The sequence below is a fragment of the Vigna umbellata genome, chromosome 11 (genome assembly GCF_029865625.1).
Source record: "Vigna umbellata cultivar VRB3 chromosome 11, Vumbellata_1.0, whole genome shotgun sequence".
Classification (NCBI taxonomy): domain Eukaryota; kingdom Viridiplantae; phylum Streptophyta; class Magnoliopsida; order Fabales; family Fabaceae; genus Vigna; species Vigna umbellata.
Window position 1 is genome coordinate 26,460,587 of NC_142175.1, and position 25,256 is coordinate 26,485,842.

Consider the following 25,256-nt stretch of genomic DNA (forward strand, 5'->3'; position numbering starts at 1 on the left):
AGTTTTTAACTTAAATCCTATTGAACAGATTATGTACTGTTAACTTATTGTGCAATATATCTTGTTGGAATGGAAATGTCTGATGAATTCATGTTATTGTGGTAGATATGGAATTATGAATTATAATTGTGATGATTGCATTTTATTATATTGCAATTGAATTTATGCGTCTGAACATGATATGAGTATTATGGGGAGATTTTGTAAGGGTATAATGTGAGTTGAGGAATATGAATATGGTTTGAGTCTCGTGGAGAGATTCAGTAATGTTATGGTATTTATGTATATGTTGATGTTGAGGGTCCCGTAGTTGGAGGTTATCCTGATACTCTAATAATCATCCAGTTTCAAGTAGAGAGGGATGAATTATGTGGTGAGAGGAGCAGGAGGTCCTGGTCTATGTGCCGGTTTTGGACATAGTGAGGGAACTAACCTTGTGAGTGGTATGAAGGGCAGGATGTCCTGGTCTGTGTGCCGGTTTTGGACATAGTGAGGGGACTAACCTTGTGAGTGGTATGAAGGGCAGGATGTCTTGGTCTATGTGCCGATTTTGGACATAGTGAGGGGACTAACCTTGTGAATGGTATGGAGGGCAGGATGTCATGGTCTATGTGTCAGTTTTGGACATAGTGAGGGGACTAAGAATGGCATCACAAATGGGGAACCTTCCGTTGAATCGCTCAATAACATATCGTCGAGATTAGTGTCTATTGGGTATTGTGGAATGAGTGTATATTGGGTACTGTGGTATGAGTGTATATCAAGTGTATTAAAGTAATGAATGAGTATCTATGATGTGATTTTTGTATGATGGTATCAGTGTGTCTGACATAATTATTATATGAGATTTGTTGAGTGCATTAAAGTAAATATGCATGTTTCAGAAATGATTGGTTGCATGTTAGCTCACCCTACTTGTTTGTGTTTATGTTTGGGTATGTGCGATGATAGTATAATTCGTTATACGGGAGCAGATGAAGGAATGTCGTCTGACTCAGTGCCAAGGAAGGGAGAGATAGAAGAACCCAAGTTATAATTAGGATTTTTTTTTTATCTGAGCTTAAAACATGTAAAATTCATATATTAATTATGAATTTTTAAGTATAAGATTACGGAATGTTATCGTACATGTAATGTAATGTAAATATAAATAAATTATGAAGTATTCTGTGTGAAATTTTGGGGACGTTAGAAGTAGCATTTAGTTAAAAGTATCTTGTACAACACACGTATTCTTGCATTTGGTTAAAAGTATCAAAGAAAATTTCCAAACAAATTTATCTTTGTTAGAATATTAACTTCTGTATATATTAATATGAAGTGGTTGAAACTTAATTAATGGTTGAAAATTTTATTTTAATATTATTTTTTCATTCATAAATTTGAATTTAACATTTTTTGTTGAGATGGATTGAGTACAAAATTTCTTACATAAATTGGAACCATAAGTTTATATTAAATTAAATTATCTTTTTTAATTATTTTAAAGAAAAAATTAACAGTTAATTATTTAATCATGTATATTCTCGATTAAAATTTATTAACATCATAATTTGTATTTTTTTTTCAAAATAATGAAGAATGTACGAAAATGAGTATATATATATATATATATATATATATATATATATATATATATATATATATATATATATATATGATAAAAAAGTGTAGGCGTTTGCTTGTAAGAATGTGTCTTGCGTAAAGGAGTAACCGTCCATGTCCCACAACTTTTGATATTGTCGGTCACCACTTTTCTAAAGTATCACCGCCATACACGTCACCATTTTCTTGCACAACCACTTTCTTTTTTTCTTTCAATTCATAGTCTGCTAATAAATTTCCTTAATTTCAATCATTTAAACGCTGTTCTAATTTCCTTAAATTATTACTTTTTAAATCTACAGATCAAAATTCAGAAATTTAATTTATGTATCAAATTTGTTTATTTTTAAATATATGAACAAAAAATTAGTAATTAAAACTATGCACCAAAATTCCTTTCATATTAAAATAGAATAAGTCATTAGATAATAACACAATCTAATTTTAAAATCTTTTTAACTTTAAATATTCAAAAGATTAAACATTTTTAGTAACACCTTTGTTTACTGATATTCATTTTAAAATACCTTAATCAGTTATTTTTATTATCATTTTTTTTAATTTATAGAAAATGTATTTTAGTTAAAAAAAATTACCAAAAATAAAATAAAACAGTACTATTTTAAAATGAATATGATTAATTATTTTCGGAAATGTGTACATTAGACAGATAAAGTAAAATACAGAAAATAACTGTTTTTATCAAACAACGTACAAAACATAAGTTTAATATATTAATCGATGTAATTTAAGCACATTTTTCATTAAAATTAGTATTTTTTGTACTTAAAACCATACGTATTTGAAAAATAGAATTTTAATTTTAATAAAAAATACTCATATTTAAATATAAATTTACCCGCTAATCAATGCTACTGTAACATAAGAAAATCGGTTCTAGAATTTTATTTTTAGTTAATGCATTTTAGACTGTTAGTAAAATCTGATTATTAGGGGGAAAAGTAACACTAGTGATTTTGAACAGAGGCGCCGTCAATTCCTACGGTTTCCCTCTCTCTATTACTGGTGCCAGATTCAAATGTGTACCGAACCTGAGGTTCGGCACTGAACCTCGTTTTGCACAACACTATAAGAAGGGACACCGAGCGCCTCGCACGTTACTTGTCATCTGCACGAGCCTAAAGCGAAAACCTTTCGATCCCTTTAAGAGCGGTTCCGCGTTCGAAGATTTAGGGTTTTTCGAAGACAATGGCGGAAGAATCGGAGCACACTGCAGCACCGGCGACTGGGGAATCGTTGCTCGACAAGATCGCCGACAAGCTCCATGGCCATGACTCTTCCTCTTCTTCGGATTCCGATTCCGACAAAAAGGAATCTTCCTCGATCAAGGATACTTCCTCGATCAAGGATAAGGTTTTCCGTCTCTTCGGGAGGGAGAAGCCCGTTCACTCCGTCCTAGGCGGCGGAAAGCGTATGAATCTCTCTCTAGCATTTTCTTTTCTTTGTCTTAATTGACACTGTTTGGGTGTGGTTTCGTTAGATCTGTGATGTGAAGTGATTCGTTGATCTATGTTGAGTAGATTCTGAACGATGCTACATTTTGTTAAGTAGTGGAGTTAAGTTGTTTGAATGCTACGTTATTATTTGGAAGTGGAATTCGAGTTCACTTAAGTGTGAGATATTGAATTTTGAATCTTTTTGTGCTCGATGTTCGCTTATATTGAATTTAATGAGTATTTTGGTATATTCATACGAAGCAACATGTTGTATTGCTCTCTAATTGGGTTTTGATTTGTGGTCTTTTTACCTGTTGAGTATTGTTGTTTGACTGCCGTCAAAAAAACACGTTGATTTATCATATAGATCGGAGATATCTTTGAAATACCTGATTTTTTCGGGAAGGAATCATTTATTTAGTTTTTCGTGTGGCTTCCAGTTTTTCAAAATATTGAAATAATTTAAATTTTATTGAACTCAGAAGTTATTAGAAAAAATAGTCACTTTGGAGTTTTCTTGTAAATTGTAAACAAATATACTACAATCTTCTTTTTTAAAAGCTCCATATAATAATCGCTAAATTATTATAATCAGAAGCTAAAATATTTCACATGGGATTTATTTTTTTAATCCTAACCAATTGTTCTATTCAATTGCAGCTGCTGATGTGCTGTTGTGGAGGAACAAGAAGATATCTGCTAGTGTACTTGCTGTAGCAACAGCTGTTTGGATCTTTTTTGAGTTGCTTGAATATCATCTGCTTACGCTAGTCGGCCACATCTTGATTCTGTTGCTTGCGGTTTTGTTTTTGTGGTCCAATGCCCATACATTTATTCACAAGTAAGAATTTGGAAGTTGTTATTCTATTATTGAACCAAGTCATCCTGTGTAGTGGCTGTCATTTGTTTCTAACCAATTTGCATTGCATGTAATATCAAATATTGTTGTTTCAGGGCACCACCTCGCATCCCAGTTGTTCATCTTTCTGAAGAACCTTTTCTTCAATTTGCATCTGCATTGACAATTGAACTCAATCGCGGATTTGCTGCCTTGCATGCTATCGGTTCTGGAAGAGATTTGAAGACATTCCTCATTGTATGCATTAAACTCATTTCCAATTTCATTCATATACATCAAATATTCTATTTTAACGTGTAATTATTATGAATTATGGGATTTTAACATGGTTTGAACTACAAAATGCTGTACCTATGATTCTCAATTTAATGTTAGTTTTAGTTTGAATAACTGAGCATTCTGTTCTTGATGTTATGATAGGTTATTGTTAGCACATGGGTTCTATCAATTGTGGGAAGCTGGGTCAATTTCTTGACCTTGTTCTACATTGGTAAGAATAACTTGTTCTTGCTTTATATTTAGTTTTAAGCCATGACAATGATTTATGGAATTTCACTGATTTCCTTGATCTTCGTTTGCAGTTTTTGTTTTGTTGCATACGGTTCCTGTCTTTTATGATAAGTATGAAGACAAGATAGACCCTCTGGCAGAGAAAGGATTGATCGAGTTCAAAAAACAGTATGCTGTGTTTGACGAGAAAGTGTTGAGTAAGATCCCGAAAGGTCCATTGAAAGGCAAGTTAGCTTAGTGTTTAAGTATTTGGTATTCTGAAGACGAAAAGAGGGCTCCACTTGAGTCTTTTTTATTTAAGAGCCTCGTTTCTTTGAAACCATATGCCAAGCCTTGTTTTTGGACTTGCTTTTTGGCGGGTGCGGTATTCAAGATCATGAGCTTTTTCAGGTTTGCTACGAGAATGTCGATTTTGCTGATTACAACTTTTGTTGGACCATGTAGTCGTTCAATCAGTAATCATATTGTAAGCAAAAAATATTTATGTTAATTGTCAACGTTTTTCTTTGATTAAGATTTCTTGTGGTTGGTGTTTCTGTTTGATGATTCAATATTTCACACTTTATTTTAGAAGTTAAAATCAGGAGTAGCTTGCATAAAAATTTAGATAAATTAGCTCAATTTCTACAAATAGCTTATTTATAAATTAATTATAGAAAAATGAATTATTTATTTTCTTAAAAGTAAATTTTGTGGAGAATTTGGACAGTGAGTCATATTATTTCATTTTAAAACAATATTGTAGTTTTCCTGTAACTTTTTTCAATACAATATTAGCAGTCTGAAAAAGATACAATAAAATAGTCTGAAGTCTGCGTTACTACGAGGAATTGCCGTCAAAAGTGCCATGTATTTTACTCGAATATATAAATAAATGTATCGAGTATTTGTAAAGTAAAAAATTACGTTGTTATTCAGTTATGAATTAACAAAGTGCCATGTATTTTATTTTATTAGCTATCTTTTATACATAATCAACTATAATGTTTATTCAGTTGGCAGTGTACAAGTTAATCACGAGTCATTAATTAAAATGTTTATCATCTCAATAAAAATGTTATTTTATATATGAAATATAAATAATGATGTAATTTATTTGGATTAAATTTTAAATAATTTAATTTATATTTTATTGAAAACTATAAACATTAATATATTTTTAAAATTAAATTGCAATCGTTTTAGAACAATATTTTTTTTGCCCTAGAACAAAGATAGTATTGTTTATGTGAATTTATATATATTGGTCCTAGAACAAAGATATTATTTTGTCCTATAACAATTAATCAAATTATGAATATACGCAGATTACGGATTATTTTCAGAATTTCTATCATTTAAAAAAAATAATTTTTGCATATATTTTTATAAACTATTTTAATATAACAAATTAGCATACATAATATAATTTAAAATTTATTTATAATTTAGCAATAATTTCATGTAATACTTGATTACATTTTATTTTTATTTTATAAATATAGTATAATATTGTAAGTTAAAAGTTTCCTGCTACAGACAATTCAATTACAATTTTAATCAATACAATTTAAAGGTTTGTTTGTATGGCAAATAAATTGGTTATATGCATATGAAATAAGTCATAAGTAGTTTGTGTCTTTTAACCAGCAATTCAAGATTTAAATGTGATTTTGATTTGAATATGTAACAAACTATTTTATTTTAAGTGAACAGTGCGTTTTATTTTTCTGATAGCGAGAACACAAGTACTTCTATCAATAATATACACAATCCATTTTTAATAGAGTCGATTCTCTTTCATTGATATCAAGTTTTAAGCTAACAACTAATTCACGGAGCTTCTTTTTTAGTTTTCCTTTTTTCTTTTTGAAAAATATTTTTCTGACAAAATTCAACATTTTTAACAATTAAATCTTAAATGTAAAACGTTAACAATAGAGACAGTATATTTAGAAAAAGGAAAAAGTTTGCAAAAGGGAATTTACAGTAAAACAGCAGAAAAATAAATTATCCTGGTAGATGTATATATGGAAAAATTACTGTGAAATAACGCCTTAAATGTGCGAAAAATTAATGGAATATATGATTTTGTGTACGATAAAAATCAGTGAGTAATAACTAAAGTCTAATAAATTCTGAATCCTTGGGAATGATTTCATGATAGCAAAAGTTGAAACTAACATGTAGAGATTGGAGAAGTGAGTATAGCAGACGAATGGAAAATTTTGAGTAGCTATATTGAAACCATTTTCAATACAGCATATCCCTCTATTGCTTTTTCCAACCACAGAAATTGATACCAAGTACGGTCACAATAATTTCCTTCAATGAAGATTGTATATGTACTAAACTTTAAGCTCACTATTTTCCTAACATGGAGTTATAACATTATTAACAAAATATCAGAGGTAAAACATTTGGCGGGAAAACTACGGATCACAAAATAGATAATACATTATAGCTGCGAACTGGTACAAGTATAGAATTGTGTATTATATACATTAAAGAAATGTGAACGATATTACATGAGATCTACATCTTCCAAAATTACTGAGAAGTTCCCCGCACCCTCTTAATAGAAAAAGAGACACTCATTTTAAATGTTAAAGAATTAATTGAACAATATCGCATGCCTATAATTTAACAAACAATGATATATACCTTTGTTTAATTGCGTACTCCAATGTATACTTAGTATCTTGGAAGCAGATTAGAACTAGATGTTTGAGAATCGGATGACGTAAGAGGAACTGTTGAGAACTCAGAATCAAAATGTTCAGAGCGCTGAAAATAAACACGAGGGGGAGGACTGACGTTTTGATTAATTGGAGTAATCTGAAAAGGTGATGCTTTTCCAGCATCAAACGTCCTATTCGAAAAGGGTGGAGTAGCAGAAATAGTATTTGGACTTTTATTGGAAAATGGTGGAGTGGCAGAAATAGTGTTTGGACTTTTGTTGGAAAATGGTGGAGTGGCAGACATAGTATTTGGACTTTTATTGGAAGGATCTTCCGTGGATTTACCTGAATTTCCTGATGATTCTCTCTTTTCTCTTTCTTCCGTTTCCTTGAGAAGAAAATCAACCCACAGATCTGCAAAAGACTGCACGAGAAAACATAATAAGAAATTCAACTCAAATTTCTAAAGCACAAGGTTGATTACACTTACACATGGTTCAGTCGGGAAAAATTCATTGGTTAATTTAATAAAGTACCATACTGATAAACTCAACTAGATATTAATCCATATTGCATAGAATCACATAAATCTATTTCCTCCATTTTCTCATCAGTGGTGATCTGTTCTATTGAAAAACAGCCAAATGTACCATTAGAGAAGTTATAAGAGATAAGAAGAAATTACCTGGTTATCAGATCCCGCATTAGCTGCTGATTCAGTCGAATTTCCTCCCAGGATGCCTCCAACCAGGCGGCCAGGCAGCCCTAGAACTCCACGAACAACACCTTTACCAGCACCTTGTTGAGCACCACCAATTCTTTGCTTATCCTCATCAGAAAATCCTAGCATGCGAACCATAAGATCCAAAACCTGTTCCCAATGTATCAAACAGTAAGCACAAGACATCCCACAAATCAGATAAAATAACACATCCAACACAGAAGTACAAGTTACGGAAAGCAAACATAAGCTGCAAGTAAACAAATGCATGTGAAGAATACAATTGCATACCATTTCCCTTTCATACTCAGGTTAAAACATGAATCAACGTTGCATTCATTCACGTAGCTAATAATTTTTCTCACATACCACCTCTTGGATTTCTTGTGCGTGTTTGGTTTAGTTTATTCCAAGGGAAAAAGCTTTTCTCAACTCCTCTATAACTTACGAAAAAATGTTACTATTTCCCTTTATTTCAGTTTAACCAAATCTTGGGACTTTTAAAATGCTAGTCATATATCAGAAATTTGCTCTCTGTCGCCCCCACTAGCACCCATACACATGCAACATGAACTATAACAATTTTGAACAAAATAAAGGATATTGTTGGGTTTCATTTCAGACCCAGTCCTGCACAATGCATTTAAAGAAACAAAAATTATAACATTTTCATACCTCTCTGCTGTGATTTCTCTGAAAATAAGTTACAAGTAATTTTATCACAATGCGCCTGCAACCAATTTAATTTAGATTAGTATGACGCATAATAAAAATACTATCTCGAGCCTAAATTCAGCCAAAATCCTTACTTAGAAGATTCCAAAAATAATCTTATAAAGAAATAAAGAGTAGACAAATGCACTTTCCAGAATATTTCATCAATTTACGAGAAATCACATGGTCAAGCAAATGTTGGAAGAAAAACATACTAAGAAAGAACACAAACAGGCTAACCTGTCAACAAGATAATCCGAATCTACCGACATTCTATTCAACTGTGTCATACTCTGCTCAAGAACTTTCCTCAATTTGGCATTATCATCCTCAAGCTTGCTTACTCTACTTCTCCATTCAGTTTGCACCTTCTCAGATTGTGAAAGCTTGGCTAAAATTTCTTCTCTTTCATTCCTTGAAACTTCTGCTCTGTGATCGGCTTCCTGGTAACAACAGTAACCATTAAATCTACAACTTACTAAATCAGGAATCCCAACAAGTTAATTTATTATCTAACAAGACAAATATACTTTAGTAAATTTTTTGGGAACAATGCAAGATAAGATCAAATGCATAAATATTGAATAAAGAAATTTTTTGTTTATACTTTTTTGCTTTCCAAAAATTTTATTTATTAGATTAACATTGTTTTTCATAATAATGACTTCCACAACACCCCTAAGGGATTAATTGTACCTAGTTCCTACGTACTGATGACATTTTGCTACACATGATGATGACAATAACATAGTAATTTGTTGTTTTAATCTAATAACTTAGATGATTAATTTGGAATAATTATTAATCAAACAAAGAATTTGAAAACTAAAAAACAGACTGAAAAACGGAAAAATGTTTTTTTCCAAAATAACTTTGTAACTTCCTATATCTTTCAGAAAATCAATTGACATACTAAAATAACTAAAGTAACTCGCGAATACAAAACTTTAAAAAGTGTATCCAAGAACTCTTAAAAATAAATGACACAAACTTAATTCATACAATTATAAACTTAATAACATTTGACACTTCAGGTTATAATTGATAAAATTTTATGTCTTTATTGATTTATGGTTTAATTACTCACTTGATCCACACTTTGGTTTGGTTGGAAAGTTTCAAATTGGTGTCCGCTTAGCCTTTTGTTTCAATTGGATCTCAATTTTTGAAAAATTGACTCAATTAAGTCCTTTAAAAAACAAATTACAAACGACGTAACAGGAAGCCACATGTCAATTTGTAGTTTTTTAAATTTTTTTTACAAAAGAAAAAAAATTGTCCACATATTAAGTGGTGTGACGAGTGACACTATCAATGCCATGTGTCAGTGTCAAGTATTATTTTCTTGTCCTCAATTTAGTCCCTACATATATCTCTTTGATTCAATTTAATCCCAATTTATTTCCAAATAGAGCAATATTCCCTTTCCAATTTGAGACCAAATTTATACTGATATTTTTGTAGATGTTATTAACTAGTTTTAATCTTACAAAAAAACATGGATTAATAAATGTTATTAAATCAATATATTAGTTTTAAATACTAACTCTTTTTCTAAATAAGATTTATACTTAATTAGTTTTAATCTTATAATAAAAACATGAATTAATAAAACATGGATTAATAATATGCAACAATGTAATATGTTAAAAAGTCATTTTTAATAAAAATATCAATATAAAATTTATAAAAATAATAAATTTTGGTCTCAATTTGGAGAGACCATATTGCTCCATTTTGGAAAAAATTGGGACAAAATTGAATATAAAAGACATATATAGAAATTACATTAAGTACAAGACAATGACATTTGACACTAATATTGTCACATGGCATTACTAATGCCACATGTCACCACGAACCTGACATGTGGAAAACAAAAAATTTTGCAAAAAAAAAAAAAACACAAATTGACACGTGGCCGTTAACGTCATTAGTAATCTTTTTCTTAAAAAAACCTAATTAAGTCAACTTTTAAGAAAATTGGAACTCAGTTGAAAACAAAAAGCTAAGTGGATCAACTTGAAACTTTCCAATCAAAGTGAGAATCAAGCGAGTAATTAAGCCTTGATTTATTTTGCAATGAATTAATATTGTGTTATAGTTCTCTTCTAAATATGTTGATTATGTTTTCTAATGATACTAATTGAAGCATGCATGTTTATTAAAAGTGTATCGCACCGGAAACCTATATGGGTATAAACTGAAACGGATACCAGACTCAGTTATGCTGAGTAGGCAATGTAGTTAGGTTAGTTACAGTTCAAACTATGTGCAGTATAAATAGTTTCTTATCTGCACTAAATCATATAATCTGGTTTTCTCTTCCCTCAAATAGTTTATACAGTTTGCTTCTCAAAGTAGTAACAAGAGCACATTCAGATATTTAGAGACAGAAAGAGTCTTACTTTCAAAAGTTGAGAAAGCTTGGCAATTTCCTCTCTTGCATGAGCCAACTCCCTTTCTAAATGCTCCTAAGGAATAAGAATATAGTGCATATGAAAGGTAAGTCATAACTGTAGACACAAGCACACATATTTAAAATATAAGGAACTGTACCAAGAAAATGAAAGTGAGCAAGTGTTAACAACCCAACTAATGTCTGCAATTTATGAACAATAAAAAAAGATGCACTGATGTGTTTTGTACCTTGGATTCAATTTCAGCATAGTACTGCCCTAGAGCTGTCTGTAGATTTAAAAGTTCAATATTTTTAGCATCTATAGTGCTCATACAGTTTGTAAGCTTCTTGTTCAGGTCATTAATGACTTCTCTAGACTTGAGAATTTCACTATTGTTAGCCATCTTCAGTTCCTCTTGACTTGCAAGTGCTTGCTTCAGAGTTCTCTCGAGATGCGATACTTGAGCTGTTAAATAAGTATTGCTATCACGTAGCTCTTCAATGATTTTGCTGTCTTCATCCATTTTATCTGATTCCTCAGATGCCTAGATAAATCAGCAAGGAAAAGAACATTGATGCAGAAATATGGATATAGTAAATATATCATGCATGCTCAGATTATGGAGAAAAAAAGCAGTTCAGTACATAGCAAAATTGTAAGTCAACAAATCAAACAAAAGTACACAATGAAAGCATCTAATCATGACCAAAGCTCATTTTATTAGGAAAATGTAGTTAACAAGTATCATTGTAAATGCGTATGTTTGCATGGTTTAGTTGTCTTTAGACCACTTAAAATATGCTTCGGACTGCATATTATTACTGAAAAGAAAATGTTGAAAGATCAATCAGACATCACCAATTAACATGGGTCAATATACATACAATAAATGTGTCTCATTCTAGATGTATGTTGAAGAAACACCATACTCTTAAGGTTCACAATAAAATAGAGTGAAGAGGAGCAATTGGGAAAATTGAATGACTGATTAACTTAATAGATTATGAGAAGAAAGGAGCTGACATGTATGGATACAAGAAAGGAGTTGGGCAGAACATAGATACAGGAAAAGTAGAAGTGATGGAGAATACCAAGTCTCTCACACTGAATATTATAATTTTATAGTTTAAATCTTTATCGTACACTGAGAGGGGACAATACGCCACCTAGGAGTGTTTTAGTTTCAGTTTCCAACACTGAAGTAAACTATATAGTCAAAGGTGTTTGGTCAGTTGGCAATGGTTCAAGCCAGGTCAAGTTTAACACAGGAAAATATATCTTACAAATATATTAATTATATAATTAATAGTTAATTAATGAGAAATGCAAAAGAGCCATCATTTGTCTCTTGAATGTCATGTTTACTCGTCATTGGTTCCACTATTGAAAATATAGACGAAGATATTAAAGTAAAAAAGAACAAAACCTTTTCCAGTAAATGTTGTTTGAGACGGTTCAATTCTTGTACTGCTTTGTCCCTGTCCCGCTGGGCTTCATTCAAATCTTTGCTTAGCTTGTCTAATGATCTTTCCATTTCTTCCTTTTCTGGAAAACTTTTGGAGTTATCTGGCATCTATTACCAAAAACCATTTGCCCAATCCCCAAAAGGAAAAGAAACGATTATTAGTAAGGATCTGAATACATAACAAGTAAAGTGCCTATGAAGTTTTGGCTCACATCATCACTGACACTGCTTGAATCTTTTTCCTGAGTATGTGAAGCATCACGCATCATTTTATCTGTGAAAGACTTCCTGCTATTTTCAAGAGCAGCCTCAATTTCATTTTTTCCATCTAATAACAAGGGGAATAGATCATATTGGTGTGTTTCGGAAGCCAAATAATACAAAAATCATCATTATCAATTTTTGAGCAAAAAAATAGTAGCAACCTACACTGCACTCAAATATGGTAAAACATAAATATACAAACCTTAAGAGTGGTGTTTTCCTTCTCTAAAGTTTTGATAAATCTTTTTAAGCTATCCACAACCTCCCCTGCTTCATTTTCCCGTTTTGTCAACTCTAATTTTAGATGCTTTATTTCTGATACTTGTTCATTCAACTCGTTGTGTATTTTGTTCACCTCCATTGATTTCTTCAAAGCAATAACATATTACTAGTTAGATAACCAAAAGCTTTACAGCCCAATCCATGACAATGCAAATGTTTATCATTGATTCAACAAAAGAAATAATAAAAAGAAGATTTTGAAAAATTGATAAAAGCTATCCAGTTCTTTTTTAGTTTATGCCAACTTTATTTTCTATTTGAAGAGAAAGACAGAAAATTTCAATTTGGATTGTCATCTGAATTAATAACAGCAAGGCCATTTATTCTGTATCTTTTGTGGTAGAAAGAAAATTTATTTATGCTTTTGGTCCTTCTATTCATAGTTTGATATTAAATCTCAATTTGTGTTCATCAAAAGCCGATTTAGATACTGGAGATTTCTTTTAAAACATATATAGATCAGTATTTGGTGAGTTCATTGGATCTTTTAACAGTATAACGATATGAAGGACCAATTTGCAAAGTTATTTCTGAAAGGCTAAAAAACATTTATTGAGGTGCTTTTAATCTTTAGTTCTCTAACTTTATCAGAGCATGTCTAGTAAGTGAAAGGAAAAAGTTGATAGCAACAACACAATGACAAAAGTATCAATCACAAAAGGTTCCCAAAATATACATAATGAAATGTAACGGTAATTTCATGCATACATCATTTGCTTCATCTCCCAAAGCTGTTGTCAAGTTCGAAATCAATTCCATCATATTATATTACACATAATCAGCTAATATAACTCTCTTAAGTGTGACCAGGTAAATATGATGCAGCCAAGAACATGAAAATTCATATATCTACCTAATATAACTCACTTTGTCTCTTTCCAACTTTAACATTTTAAGCTCCTCTTGAAAAGACTTGCTTAATCTCTGTTCCTCTGACATTAAAGAAAGAATAAGAATGTTTGTTAGGAACTTAGGCCACTTCTACTTGTATGCCCAGATACAATTTAGGCATTCCAAAAGCATAACAAAAGTACCTTGGAATTTGAGCTGAATCTTTGCCAATTGATCACGTTCTTCCTCTAGTTCTAACTTCAACTTCTGTATATCTGAGGAATGTTGAACAGCTGCTGAGGTATTTCCATCAAGCGCAAGCTCCTAGAAGGCATTCATACATCTGTTGTCAAATTCACTCATCACTAAAAATAAAATACAAAGCTATCAAATGTTATACATCAAAACTATCAGGAAAATATGGGTGTTTGCATTATAAAGACAGAGAAACCAAATTATAGGCTAAGAATAACCCGTAAATATACATATCATTCATTACCTTGGAATTTCCTTGTAAATTTGAATGTTTGAATTCCATCTCACTTTGAATAGCATCAGATTTCAAAGCAGACACAGTTCCATTGTTCATGGCATTACGACTTTTGCGTTGCAAGTTGAACTTGTTCTGTCGATTAGGTGATTGATCTGTACTTCCCTGCACAAAAAGTAGTCAACAAGAATCCTTAGTTATCTATTAAGATCAAAGCCACATAACCGAATACTATTAACCATGTTACAACATAACAGTATTCCCATACTTAGGAAGGAACAAAGCACATATCACAAGCTTAATGATCACCATCTATAACACCAGATAGGTCTACGAGTCCCACCAACCCACACTAGATAACCTAAAACGAAAAAAGTATAAAAATCAAGGAAATTCGTATTCTTCTGAATGAATGATAAATGTTTGACCAGATAATTATTTCAAAATACTCATTAATTGCACTGATCTAATCCTAAAAGTTGACAAATAATAGCATATTTGCAATTCCATTAGTCATGTTCCAAAAGTACTTTTTTCATAATAAAAGATACAACCCTCTCCAAAAGTATTTTTAACACTTAAAAATATTTTTGAATGGCTATTAAAAAATGCACCGACTTATATAAAACTGCTTAAAAAATACAGAGAAAACCCATAACTATAAAAGAGCTTTCTAATACCTTGGTTTTTATATTTAAAGAAAAAAGAAACAAAAAAGTCCCTAAGAAAATCCTATCTCATTCTTATAAGGGTAAAATCTCTTGATGGAAATTCAAACTTTAAACTGAGGCCCCAAAAGGAAACAGTCATCTTTCCATCTTTCCCTACCAAAATGAGCTGTAAACAACCTAAGAAAAAAACAGTTGCAAGGCTTTTAGCTAAGCTTGGTCCCCATTAAATAATAAGCAAAAGACCTTATCTCAAAGCAGCCAATTATCTCAAATATGAAATTAAGGTTGGTGGGTGAAAGCCTATAAAACAAACAAAAATCAATTCTTTTGGTGGACACAAGCATTTTCATATGGTTATGACATATACCCGGTTGCCCACTCATAATTCTATCCACAACTAGTCATTAAAACAAGTATGTTCAGAATAGGTTTGCAGTATAAAACCAAACTTGAATCACAACTGCAATTTGAGAATGCAAATGGCACTGCCAGTCAAACATCCTCATTGCTAATTAAATTTCGCAACAGATACCAAAAACCAAATTTAATGAAGGACCTCCAGAACAGGTTGAGATACCTTGACTGTATAAGTTCCATTTGTAGATACTCCAGAACCTTCAATTCTGGAGACACGCAGAGCAGCATTTGTAGCCTCTAAATTCTGCTTTAGTGAGCCATTTTCTTTATTCAATTTAACAATGTGATCCTGAAAAGGAAATCATGGGGATGGTTGATTTTATCGAAGGCCACAGGTGCAAACAATGAATTAATAGTTAAGATAAATTGATAGGTGATTATAATGATGAATAGACATGAATGATTTCATATATAGCACACCTTCTCACCTATGACCTTGAGGCATGAAAAATGCACAAGCCCACCCAGGAAAAATGCAACAAGGATTGAACTCTAGATCACATGGTTATAGAGGATCTAATACTATGTCATAAACCATCTATCTAAAAATCTATGAAGTCCCGATACTCTGAAAATACAAAAATATCAATGTCTGAAACATATCCAATACTGATATGTGTTTGACACATCACATATATCTACATACTATCCAAAAAGTATCCATTCATTTTATTTTATTTTTTTAAATAAACTCCCTGATATGGCTCCCTTACTGCCTAGATATGATACAGCTAGGCACTCAGCTCCGTAAGAAATGTAGCTTTTATTGTTATAAGGCAGACAATAATATCTGTTGTTCTAAAGGAGCATTTCTCTTCCAAATGACAAGTCAGAGCATGTTATCTATCTTCTTCCTAACAACTATGTAATTATTCTATAGAGCCAAAACTTCTTTTGGATGGAAAATTGATTGTTTCAATGACACTCTAACTTGGGTAGGGAAATAGTATATTTTTCCTGACACAGTAAAAGAAATATATTATGATATGGGTGAAGGAAAGGTGTGTAACTATGCTTATTTGTCAGGACCTTGAGTATCTTTTTTGGAAAAATGTAATCATTTATTGACTATTGATATATTTATCTATTAATGAGCAATTGGTAATATTAATGTTGCTCAAAAAATAGTCTATTCATGTAATATACATATATAACCTTCTTGCTAATTTATCTTGACCATATCATGTGTTTAATTTTTAAAAATTTCTTGTATCCATATCATATTATGTACCTAGGCCTCATGCCCCAAAAGTTTAATCGTTTGGGTGAGAGCACATTATTCATTCTATAACCGATAAATTTAAAACACCCTAAGTTGCACAAAACCAACAATAGTCCTTCAAAACGTATAGAAGATTACCCAGTTAAACAGATTAAACCCAAAAAGTTTCTGTATTAAAAAACTGTCTCATCAGACCCCAAGTGCACAATTATGTAGCTTCAAGTGAACTGATGAAAACAAAAATCTACAAATTAAATGTAAATTAATTACATATATTCCAGAAAGTAATGATCGTACCTCTTTTTCTTTTAACAGAGCTGCATAATTAACTGATAATGCTTTAATCTCTGCCTCAGATGCTTGAAGTTTCTTGATTTCTGCTTTGTACTGTTCTATCTACAAATAGTACACCAAATAATAAAATTACATCTTTTCCTTTTGGGTTATAAAATGGCATCTTATTTAACCATCAACTTCTAAAGTAAGGGGGGATTCAAGGGGCAAAAGAAGTTATAAACATTCACATATTTAGACACTACAATTTCAAGCATGGAAACATATTTTCACTTATTAACCTACTAAATTTCGTGAAAAGTAAGCATAACAATTAAATCTTAACCAGTTGGTGCCAGTCTAACCACAACACGATTTTGATGACAAAATCCTGTTTTGATTGGATTCGGGTTTTCCCCACTTTTCTAACATCCAACACAACTTTGATGTATAACCCGATTTCATTGACTTCAAGTTTCTCCCCCTCCCTAGTGATAGCAAGGGTGGGAGAGTCAAACCCATTCCAGACCTACTAATGCCTGTGTGAAATAATGGCAAGTTAATGATGTTATGGAGAGATAGAAAAATCTCAGTAACTTCCGATAAGTTGGAAAAGCAAAAAGGTTATTTTTTATTTTCAATCAAAATATAGTAAACTAAGGGAATCTTCATATCTTTGAGGTACACGGAACTTGATAAATAAGCATTATGTAAACTCAAGTTAGTTTCATAATGCACATTTGTATTACCATACCATTTAGTTGCCTCAAACATACATTTCCAAAAGTATCCCCTGTGTTACTTACGTGGAGAAGAGATATTTAAATGCACGCTGCTGCAATTTCAACGCATATACAGACATGCTTACAGGTTGGACATTAAGTAAACCTATTTTGAAACATTTCTTGACTGAACAGTCAAAATCAGTCCTTGAAAATAAAGTGTCCATCATGTTAGTTCTTATTTCTTAGAGGATGAATATTACATTCATAGTTCTTGAATGTGCTTTTAGTCATCAAATTAGTCCCAAAACATTCATATAAAATGATTGATTACTGAAGAAATTAATATCCAAGTACCCAAAGACTAATTTTCCTGATCCGGAACAAATATGGCCAATGAGATGTACAGTACGGAACCACCATGAGTAGATGATTCCGACTAATATTCCTGTCACATGTACTTGAATTTTTAAATTTCCAAGAAAGAATTAATTAAACTCAGCTGATATTTGTTGAGCGGAAATCAACTACGACAGTGGTAATCTTGAACAACATAATAATTTCCCATATCCAACTTGCTTAATTTTTTTCTTTAATTTTTTCTATGAACTAAACTTGTATATAGTTCTTTAGGTGTTAATTATGTCGCTCCAGACAATTGGAGTTTCGCATTGATAATCTTGGTAACAAACGTTTGCACTAAAAAGTTTATGCAAATTACCTAGGTGAAACTTCACTTCCGATTAAAGAACGATTAAACTTCAAAGAAAGTTCATCTAACTTTTTTTTCCAAAACTAAAACCCAAAACCTACTTCAATGCAGAACCAGATACGCGCTTATTAAGTTTTCAAGCAGCTCAAAGATTCACAACGCAACGCAACTTTAAGAGAGAAACAGAGAAAAAGAATGACCTCAGGAAGAGAAGCATGATCGATGCCGTTGGCGAGCGGCGACGTGATCCCCGATTTGGGACTGGCGGAACCGTGCGAACTCCGGCGACCGGAGACGGCGGAGTTGTCGCCGTTGGCAGTGATGCCGGTACCGTACTCACGGAGAATTTCGTCGTCGTCATGAACATCGAGCGCGATCTTGTTGAGGTTTTCCTTGAAATTGGCAATGGTGCCCCACATGATTCAAAATCCCAAACTTATCCCCCGAAAATTGCAGTGACGAATGAAAATGAATATATAAAGATGCAATTGAATCTTTTTTAATTTTTCATTTACGGATTTGGGGGAAATGCGGGAGACTGAATCTGTGAAAGTAGGCACCGCAATGTGCAATTACTGGTAGATCTCAGATGGGGAAGAACAACAACTAATTCTTAAATTTTTTTTGTAGGAATAGTTATTTATTGTAATATTTTATTTTAGGTCACGTTTTGTTTTACGTCACGTTCTGGGATACGTGTAGTGCTGCTACTATCACTATTAATGTACAAGTTTTACTCTCACTTTCTCTTGTATCTAGTTCCTATAGATTTTATTTAGAATTATAATAAATAGAATAAAAAATTTACTTATCAAATTTTTACCTAAAAGTTTGATTCAATTAACAAAAATTCAATATAAATATTTTTTATGGATAGATATTCGATTTATTAAAGAAATTATTATTTCTAACAATTTTAAAAAATATTTAGTTATAAAAAATTGATTAAATTTATTTTGATTTATTAAATAAGAATTTATAAACTTTAAATTGTTAGTTTGATGTGATCGATTCTTTTATAGTGGTATATATAAACTCGACAGGTAAAATTAAAAACAAATGTGAACAAAAAACAAAATTCTCTCAGTATAAATAAAAGAATTATTTTTGTCATGGTAAAAATTATAAATTGCATTTATTATTTTAATATCTATATAAAAAATTTAAATAATAAAAGAATTTGCCTAAAAAACCAAGCATACATGTAATTTAAATTATTACAAATTAGAAAAATATTACAAATAAACCTTTTATCGAATTCTTTTGAATAAATTGTTTTCAATATTCGTTTGAAATCATGAGTTATAAAATTCCATACCTATTTAATGAATATTTTGTTACAGAATAAAACTTATTTTCGTACCTATTTAATGAATATTTTATAACAAAATAAAGCTAATTTCCGTTCCTTTTTAATAAATATTTTGTTACAAAATAAAACTGATAATACATAAAAGATGAAAGAGAAAGAAAAAAACATATGCAGACTAATTTTTGTATATCTTATTATTATCATGTATTTCTTTATATATATAATATGTATTAAAAAATATATAAATTAAATAGTTAATATAAATATTCAAATCTCAATAAAGAATAATGAGTAAATGTAACAAATTAATGAACAATCATAGAAAACATTACTAAAAAATGAATTTCTGTTAAAACATTATTAGAAAAAACCATTGGGATAAAAACTTAATGAAAGAAAAAGATACATTATTCTTTATTTTTTCAATAGAATATTATTTATCACATATTTTATTTCTTTCTCTCACATAAACTCGCATCATTAAAACAATAAAGTTCAATCTTAAGAATCAATTACTCAAAAGTTATCATTAGCAAAAACTTTGTAAATAGATATGTCAAATTTTCTAGATGAATAAATATTTTAGATCTTTATATCATCCTTTCAATTGCACAATGTATTATTGTCTTCATATATGGTTGTTGATTCCATCTTTCTTTGAGATAAACCACAAGTTTGTTGCACATTTTGAATTATAAGCCTTAATCAAACACATTTATGACTTACCTCATGTAATGCTAAAATTTTGCATGATTTGTGGATGTTGTTGTTATAGTTATTTTTACATATCGCCATGAAATCGTTGTGCCACCACATATGAACAAATATTTTGTTTGTAATTAACCATTGTGAGGATTTGATAAACAACTTGCACAACTCATTAGATCTAATTTTGAATCATTTGAATAAAATAAGCCCATATTTATATTACCTTTAAGGTAACAAAGTATATGTTTTACTTCGATTCAATATCTTCTTGTAAGTGAAGAACTATATCTTGTTTAACAAATTTATAGCAAATGTTATATTAGGTCGAGTATAATTAGAAAAATACATTAGTTTTATTATAATAATAAGATATAGTACTTTTGGACTAAGAAGTTTTTCGTCCTTTTCTTGAGGTTTAAAAGAATCTTTATTAACATGTAACGACTTCACAACCATAAGAGTATATGAAGGATGTGACTTGTGCATATAGAATCTCTTAAGTACCTTTATTATATAAGTCTTTTGATATATAAAAAGCATNAAATGAAACGTTATTTAAAGGAGATGTAACGTTAGGTTTAGATTAAGAAAAAGTAAGATTAAAAGTTAATAGTAGGTGGGTTGGGTAATATAAAAAAGAAAAAAAATTACTTTTATAAGAAGAATAATTTAAGCATTAAGAAAAAGATTTTAGGTGTATAGAAAAACCTTGGAAATGCTGAGAAAAATCGCATTTTGATTTCGTTAGCCGTTAGACTTATAAAAATGGAATGAAAAAAAAAAGATTAAATATGTTTTTAGTCCCTAAACTATTGGCCGTTTCTGATTTTCGTCCCTCTTTCAAAGTAAGGTACAATGGTCCTCATTCTTTTCGAAACGTTCGTTTTAGTCCTCGGAACTTTGGTTTTAGTCCTCATTTTGTTGCTAAATGAGGACCAACTTTTTAAATTAAAGGAGTTTATTGATATTCCATGAGAAGGAAAGTTATGATACAAATAAAGTAATAAAAAAGTTATTTTGAAAGTATTACATAAGAGTAAGACCTTTTATCTTGAGCAGCAACAATAGTCGTTACCAGGAGAATTACATTCACCACCCTTATACCCAATGAACTTACAATGCTTATTGCAACCCCCAACTTTCAAACAAAATCCTCCTCCAAATTCGCACTGTGTCTCAGAAATTGTTGCTGTTAATCTGCTTTCACCTGAAAACCATACAATATCTAATTACAAATTTTATCTTAATCAACCTTTTTCTTCTTATTATTTTTATATCATCTCATATCTAACAATTTAATTTCTGTAATTTAATAGTATATCTCATTTTATTCGTATAAAATGTTATGAAAAAACTTGCAACTAAAAAAACATGATAAACAAAACATAAATAAGTTTATTACCTGAAGATAATAAAAGAGCAATACAAAACATTTGAAAGAATGCCATCTTGTTACTCATTCTTTCAGTTTCTTTAGCTATATGTAAGAGAAGAGAAAAGAGTACGTGTATATATATATATATATATATATATATATATATATATATATATATATATATATATATACACTCATATAGGTGGATGTTAAACCTTAAAATATTATTATTTTATTTAATACAAATATTTTTATGGTATATAAGCTTAAAGTAGAAAATAATGTATTTAATAAATATATATTGCGGTTTTAAAATTCAAACGACATCACATTAAGTAAGATCATTAAAGCTAATTATTATATATTACCGTTTAAAGAATTTTTTAAATAGGTAAGTATTATGTTTTTATTGGTCATAAATGTATTCTAAAAATTAGAATAACCATTTTTCTAAAAATAGTTATTAATTATAGAGAAGGAAATAATTAGACTTATAACAAATATGTAAATATAAAACCACATTAATAAAATTAAAAAATACATTACATATTATTAATTATTATTGAAACTGTAACATCCAACAAAAATACAGTGTAAAACCATACAATAGAATAATCTCATCTAATAATATTACATCTCAATCTTACAAGAAAAATAACGAAAAAGTTAAAATTGTACAAGTACTCACTCTTAGACCAAACGGTTTACAAATGATTTATACCGAACGATCATACAAAAGAAAAAGGAAAAAGATGATCGAACAATCATCTTACAACTAAATTAAAATACTGATCGAACGGTTCTACTATTCGATCTTAACAATAATCTCTCACTTTTTTTTTTGTAAACAACAAAACCTTTCTTCCCTTTTGAACATGATAAAAAAATAGGGATAAAAAAATAGGGATAAAAATGGAGAGAAAAGAATGCAGAAAATAACGAAATAACCAATCATAACGAAGCATATAACCAAACATGATGTAGTATTTGGATCCTTTCAAGAGAGAGAAAAAGAAAATGAAAAAAAAAAGTATAAGTAATACTATTTTTTATATATTTTTAATGAATGGTTTGAAAGAACGAAGCCAAATAAATGAAAAAAAAAAAACAAGTATTGATATAACATTAACTAAATATATAGCTAAATTTTAGAAAAACCTTAATTTACTTTTAATTAAAAAACTTGACATTTTGTATTAAATAAATTAACACATCTTTATTTAAATTATTAAAATGTTTTTGTTTTTCTTTAGAAAAATACAGAAAATAAAACAATATCGTAAATTAATATTGGTGTAATAAAGATAAAAAAATAAAATAAAAAAGATTATTTAATTTATATTATTATTATTATTCAAACATATACACAATAAATAAAATTGGATTCACAGTCTGATGTAAGATATTTAGTTCTTCTTATGAACAACCTTCTCATCCAATTTATGGTAAATAACATCCAATGCATAATATAAGGTATTTAGTATGCAATATTTAGTGTCCTACACTTATGTGTTTCACAATCTCATCGTCATAAAGAAAAAAGAGATTTTTTCCCAATGTCAACAATCAAAGACAAGGGTGTGGAATGAGTAATTTTTTTTCATTATATTTGTAGTCTTGTAATATCAATTCAGCATTGGTTATCAACTATCTAACGCGTGATTAGTAAAATGATGCAATTATGTAAATATTATATATTTGCATCATAAGAGTTCATTTACCAACAAATTCAAGTTAAAATGATAAAACATATCTAAGAAAATGAACCAATGAAAATTAATTTTATTTCAAAATTAATTTAACAAATTTATGTTCATTCAAGTATTACGTAATTATAGTTTATTTTTATTTTTCAATTTTTTTAATTATAATACATTACAATTAAATTAAATTTGTTGTAAGACTTTTGTTTTTTAATATTTTAAATTTTGTAATTATAATTACATTACAAATAATTTCACATTTTAAGTTAAAATATAAAATACTAAGGACATGCAAATATTAGCATTCTCTTTAGAAACTTTAGTAATTTTGAGTAATAGATGCTTAAAGTCATTAGTTTTCATAGTAAACATTGCTTCCATGTTCTTCTCCAGTTTTAATTTTAAACATTCCAGTACTTTTTTTTATTCATTCATTTTTCATTTTGGAGATACTCAATCTCCTGCAAGCCAAGCACAATGTCTTCGGCTTCTCCCTTTTTCTGTCCCCACTCACATGCTTTCACTTTTAACCCATAACCTTTTTTCATAACCTTCGTGGTTCCCTCTTTCTCTTTTCCTCATCACGCCATAACCAAATAAATCAAAGTACTTCTCCAACATAACGTTTCTTGCATTCTTTTTTAGACTTAATCGTATATTCACATTGTCGCATTATACTTTTCTTATTATTCTTCTTTAGGGTCTTGGCTTATGTTTGAAACCAGTGTATTATGCTTTTTGTCTATCTATTTAACTACACATGCAAATGACTCGGATAAGCAAATGATAATTATATATTTATTCATAATTAACAATTAAGTAATTATTAGAATAAAACATATACTATATTGTTGGATTGATGAAAATATAAATATTAAAAAATTTCATATCACCTAAGATTAAATATGACAAAAATATTTGTGATAGTAAGATCGACTAATAAAATGTGTTACGGATAGTAAATAGATTATTTAAATAGATATCCACATGTTAATGCGTAACAAATAATTTAGTATCTATTTATAAAAAGATTGATTATCGATATTATACTACTAGTACGTGTGAGTATCCGTTATTGATAAGAGATCAAAATTAAAATTAAATTTATATTTTATTATATTAAATTTAATTAAAATTAAATTAAATTTATATTATATTTTGTTTTTATAATTTTATTAAATTGTATTTAGAGTCAAAGGATATGGGAGAGTGATTTATATATTGTAAAAAAATTTACATAATGTTATTTTTATGTTGTCACTAGACAACAATTGTTTTTTTTTCTTTCAGTTTTAGAGTTTTCACATTATATTTTTGGGTTGATTGTTTTTATTTTATTTTTCTATTAGTAGGGTAATTTTTTAGGATAAAGATGTTGTTCTTCATGATGTTTTTTTCAAAGTGGTTTAAGAGCTCATGGTTCACTAGATATTCTAAGTTGTTATATGGTTAGCTAATGTTGGTATAGGATGTAGTGATTATACATGACATTGGTTAGCATTGATGCAAGTGTGCAGTGAAAGGAAATTCTTAAAATGGTTTGATTTTAAGTGAGTATACTCTTTGTCATGGTTTAAAAATGAAGATGTGTTTATTTTAATAATTGCTAGGTTGAAAATACCACATTTTGGAAAGTCCCACATCACCTAAGATAAGAAATTGAATGGGTAAGGTTCACAGTGTTTCGAGACTCTAATCAAAAACACTTTAAGCTTTTATTTGACTTTTCTTATACTCTCGTAGTAAAGTGTTATAACATTTGGTTAAATTCTTGCTTGGTGGGTGTGGATATATTTAGAGTCAAAGGACATGAGAAAATGGTCTATATATTATAAAAATTTTCACAGTGTTATTATCTAGTTATCATTAGATAATAATCAT

The 25,256-nt window shown here is 29.7% G+C and overlaps 2 protein-coding genes across 2 annotated transcripts; one reads left to right on the forward strand and one right to left on the reverse strand.

Moving 5' to 3' along the window:
* The first annotated feature begins 2,718 nt into the window (after window positions 1-2,718).
* On the forward strand, window positions 2,719-4,967 carry LOC148191367 (reticulon-like protein B6). Its single transcript, XM_088102570.1, has 5 exons — window positions 2,719-3,037; window positions 3,723-3,903; window positions 4,017-4,158; window positions 4,342-4,411; window positions 4,503-4,967. Exons 1-5 carry the CDS (start codon window positions 2,815-2,817, stop codon window positions 4,667-4,669), a joined length of 783 nt encoding a protein of 260 aa, XP_087958696.1. The 5' UTR covers window positions 2,719-2,814; the 3' UTR covers window positions 4,670-4,967.
* Window positions 4,968-6,882: 1,915 nt separating this feature from the next.
* LOC148191368 (golgin candidate 3-like) lies at window positions 6,883-18,882 on the reverse strand. The gene is made up of 15 exons (XM_088102637.1): window positions 18,478-18,882; window positions 16,868-16,966; window positions 15,509-15,637; window positions 14,270-14,425; window positions 13,974-14,094; window positions 13,807-13,871; window positions 12,856-13,024; window positions 12,606-12,721; window positions 12,355-12,501; window positions 11,176-11,472; window positions 10,935-11,000; window positions 8,767-8,969; window positions 8,488-8,542; window positions 7,777-7,962; window positions 6,883-7,515 (listed from the first exon to the last, which is right to left on the reverse strand). The coding sequence occupies exons 1-15, from the start codon at window positions 18,694-18,696 to the stop codon at window positions 7,105-7,107; spliced, it is 2,439 nt and encodes an 812-aa protein (XP_087958763.1). The 5' UTR covers window positions 18,697-18,882; the 3' UTR covers window positions 6,883-7,104.
* Between the last annotated feature and the right edge of the window lie 6,374 nt (window positions 18,883-25,256).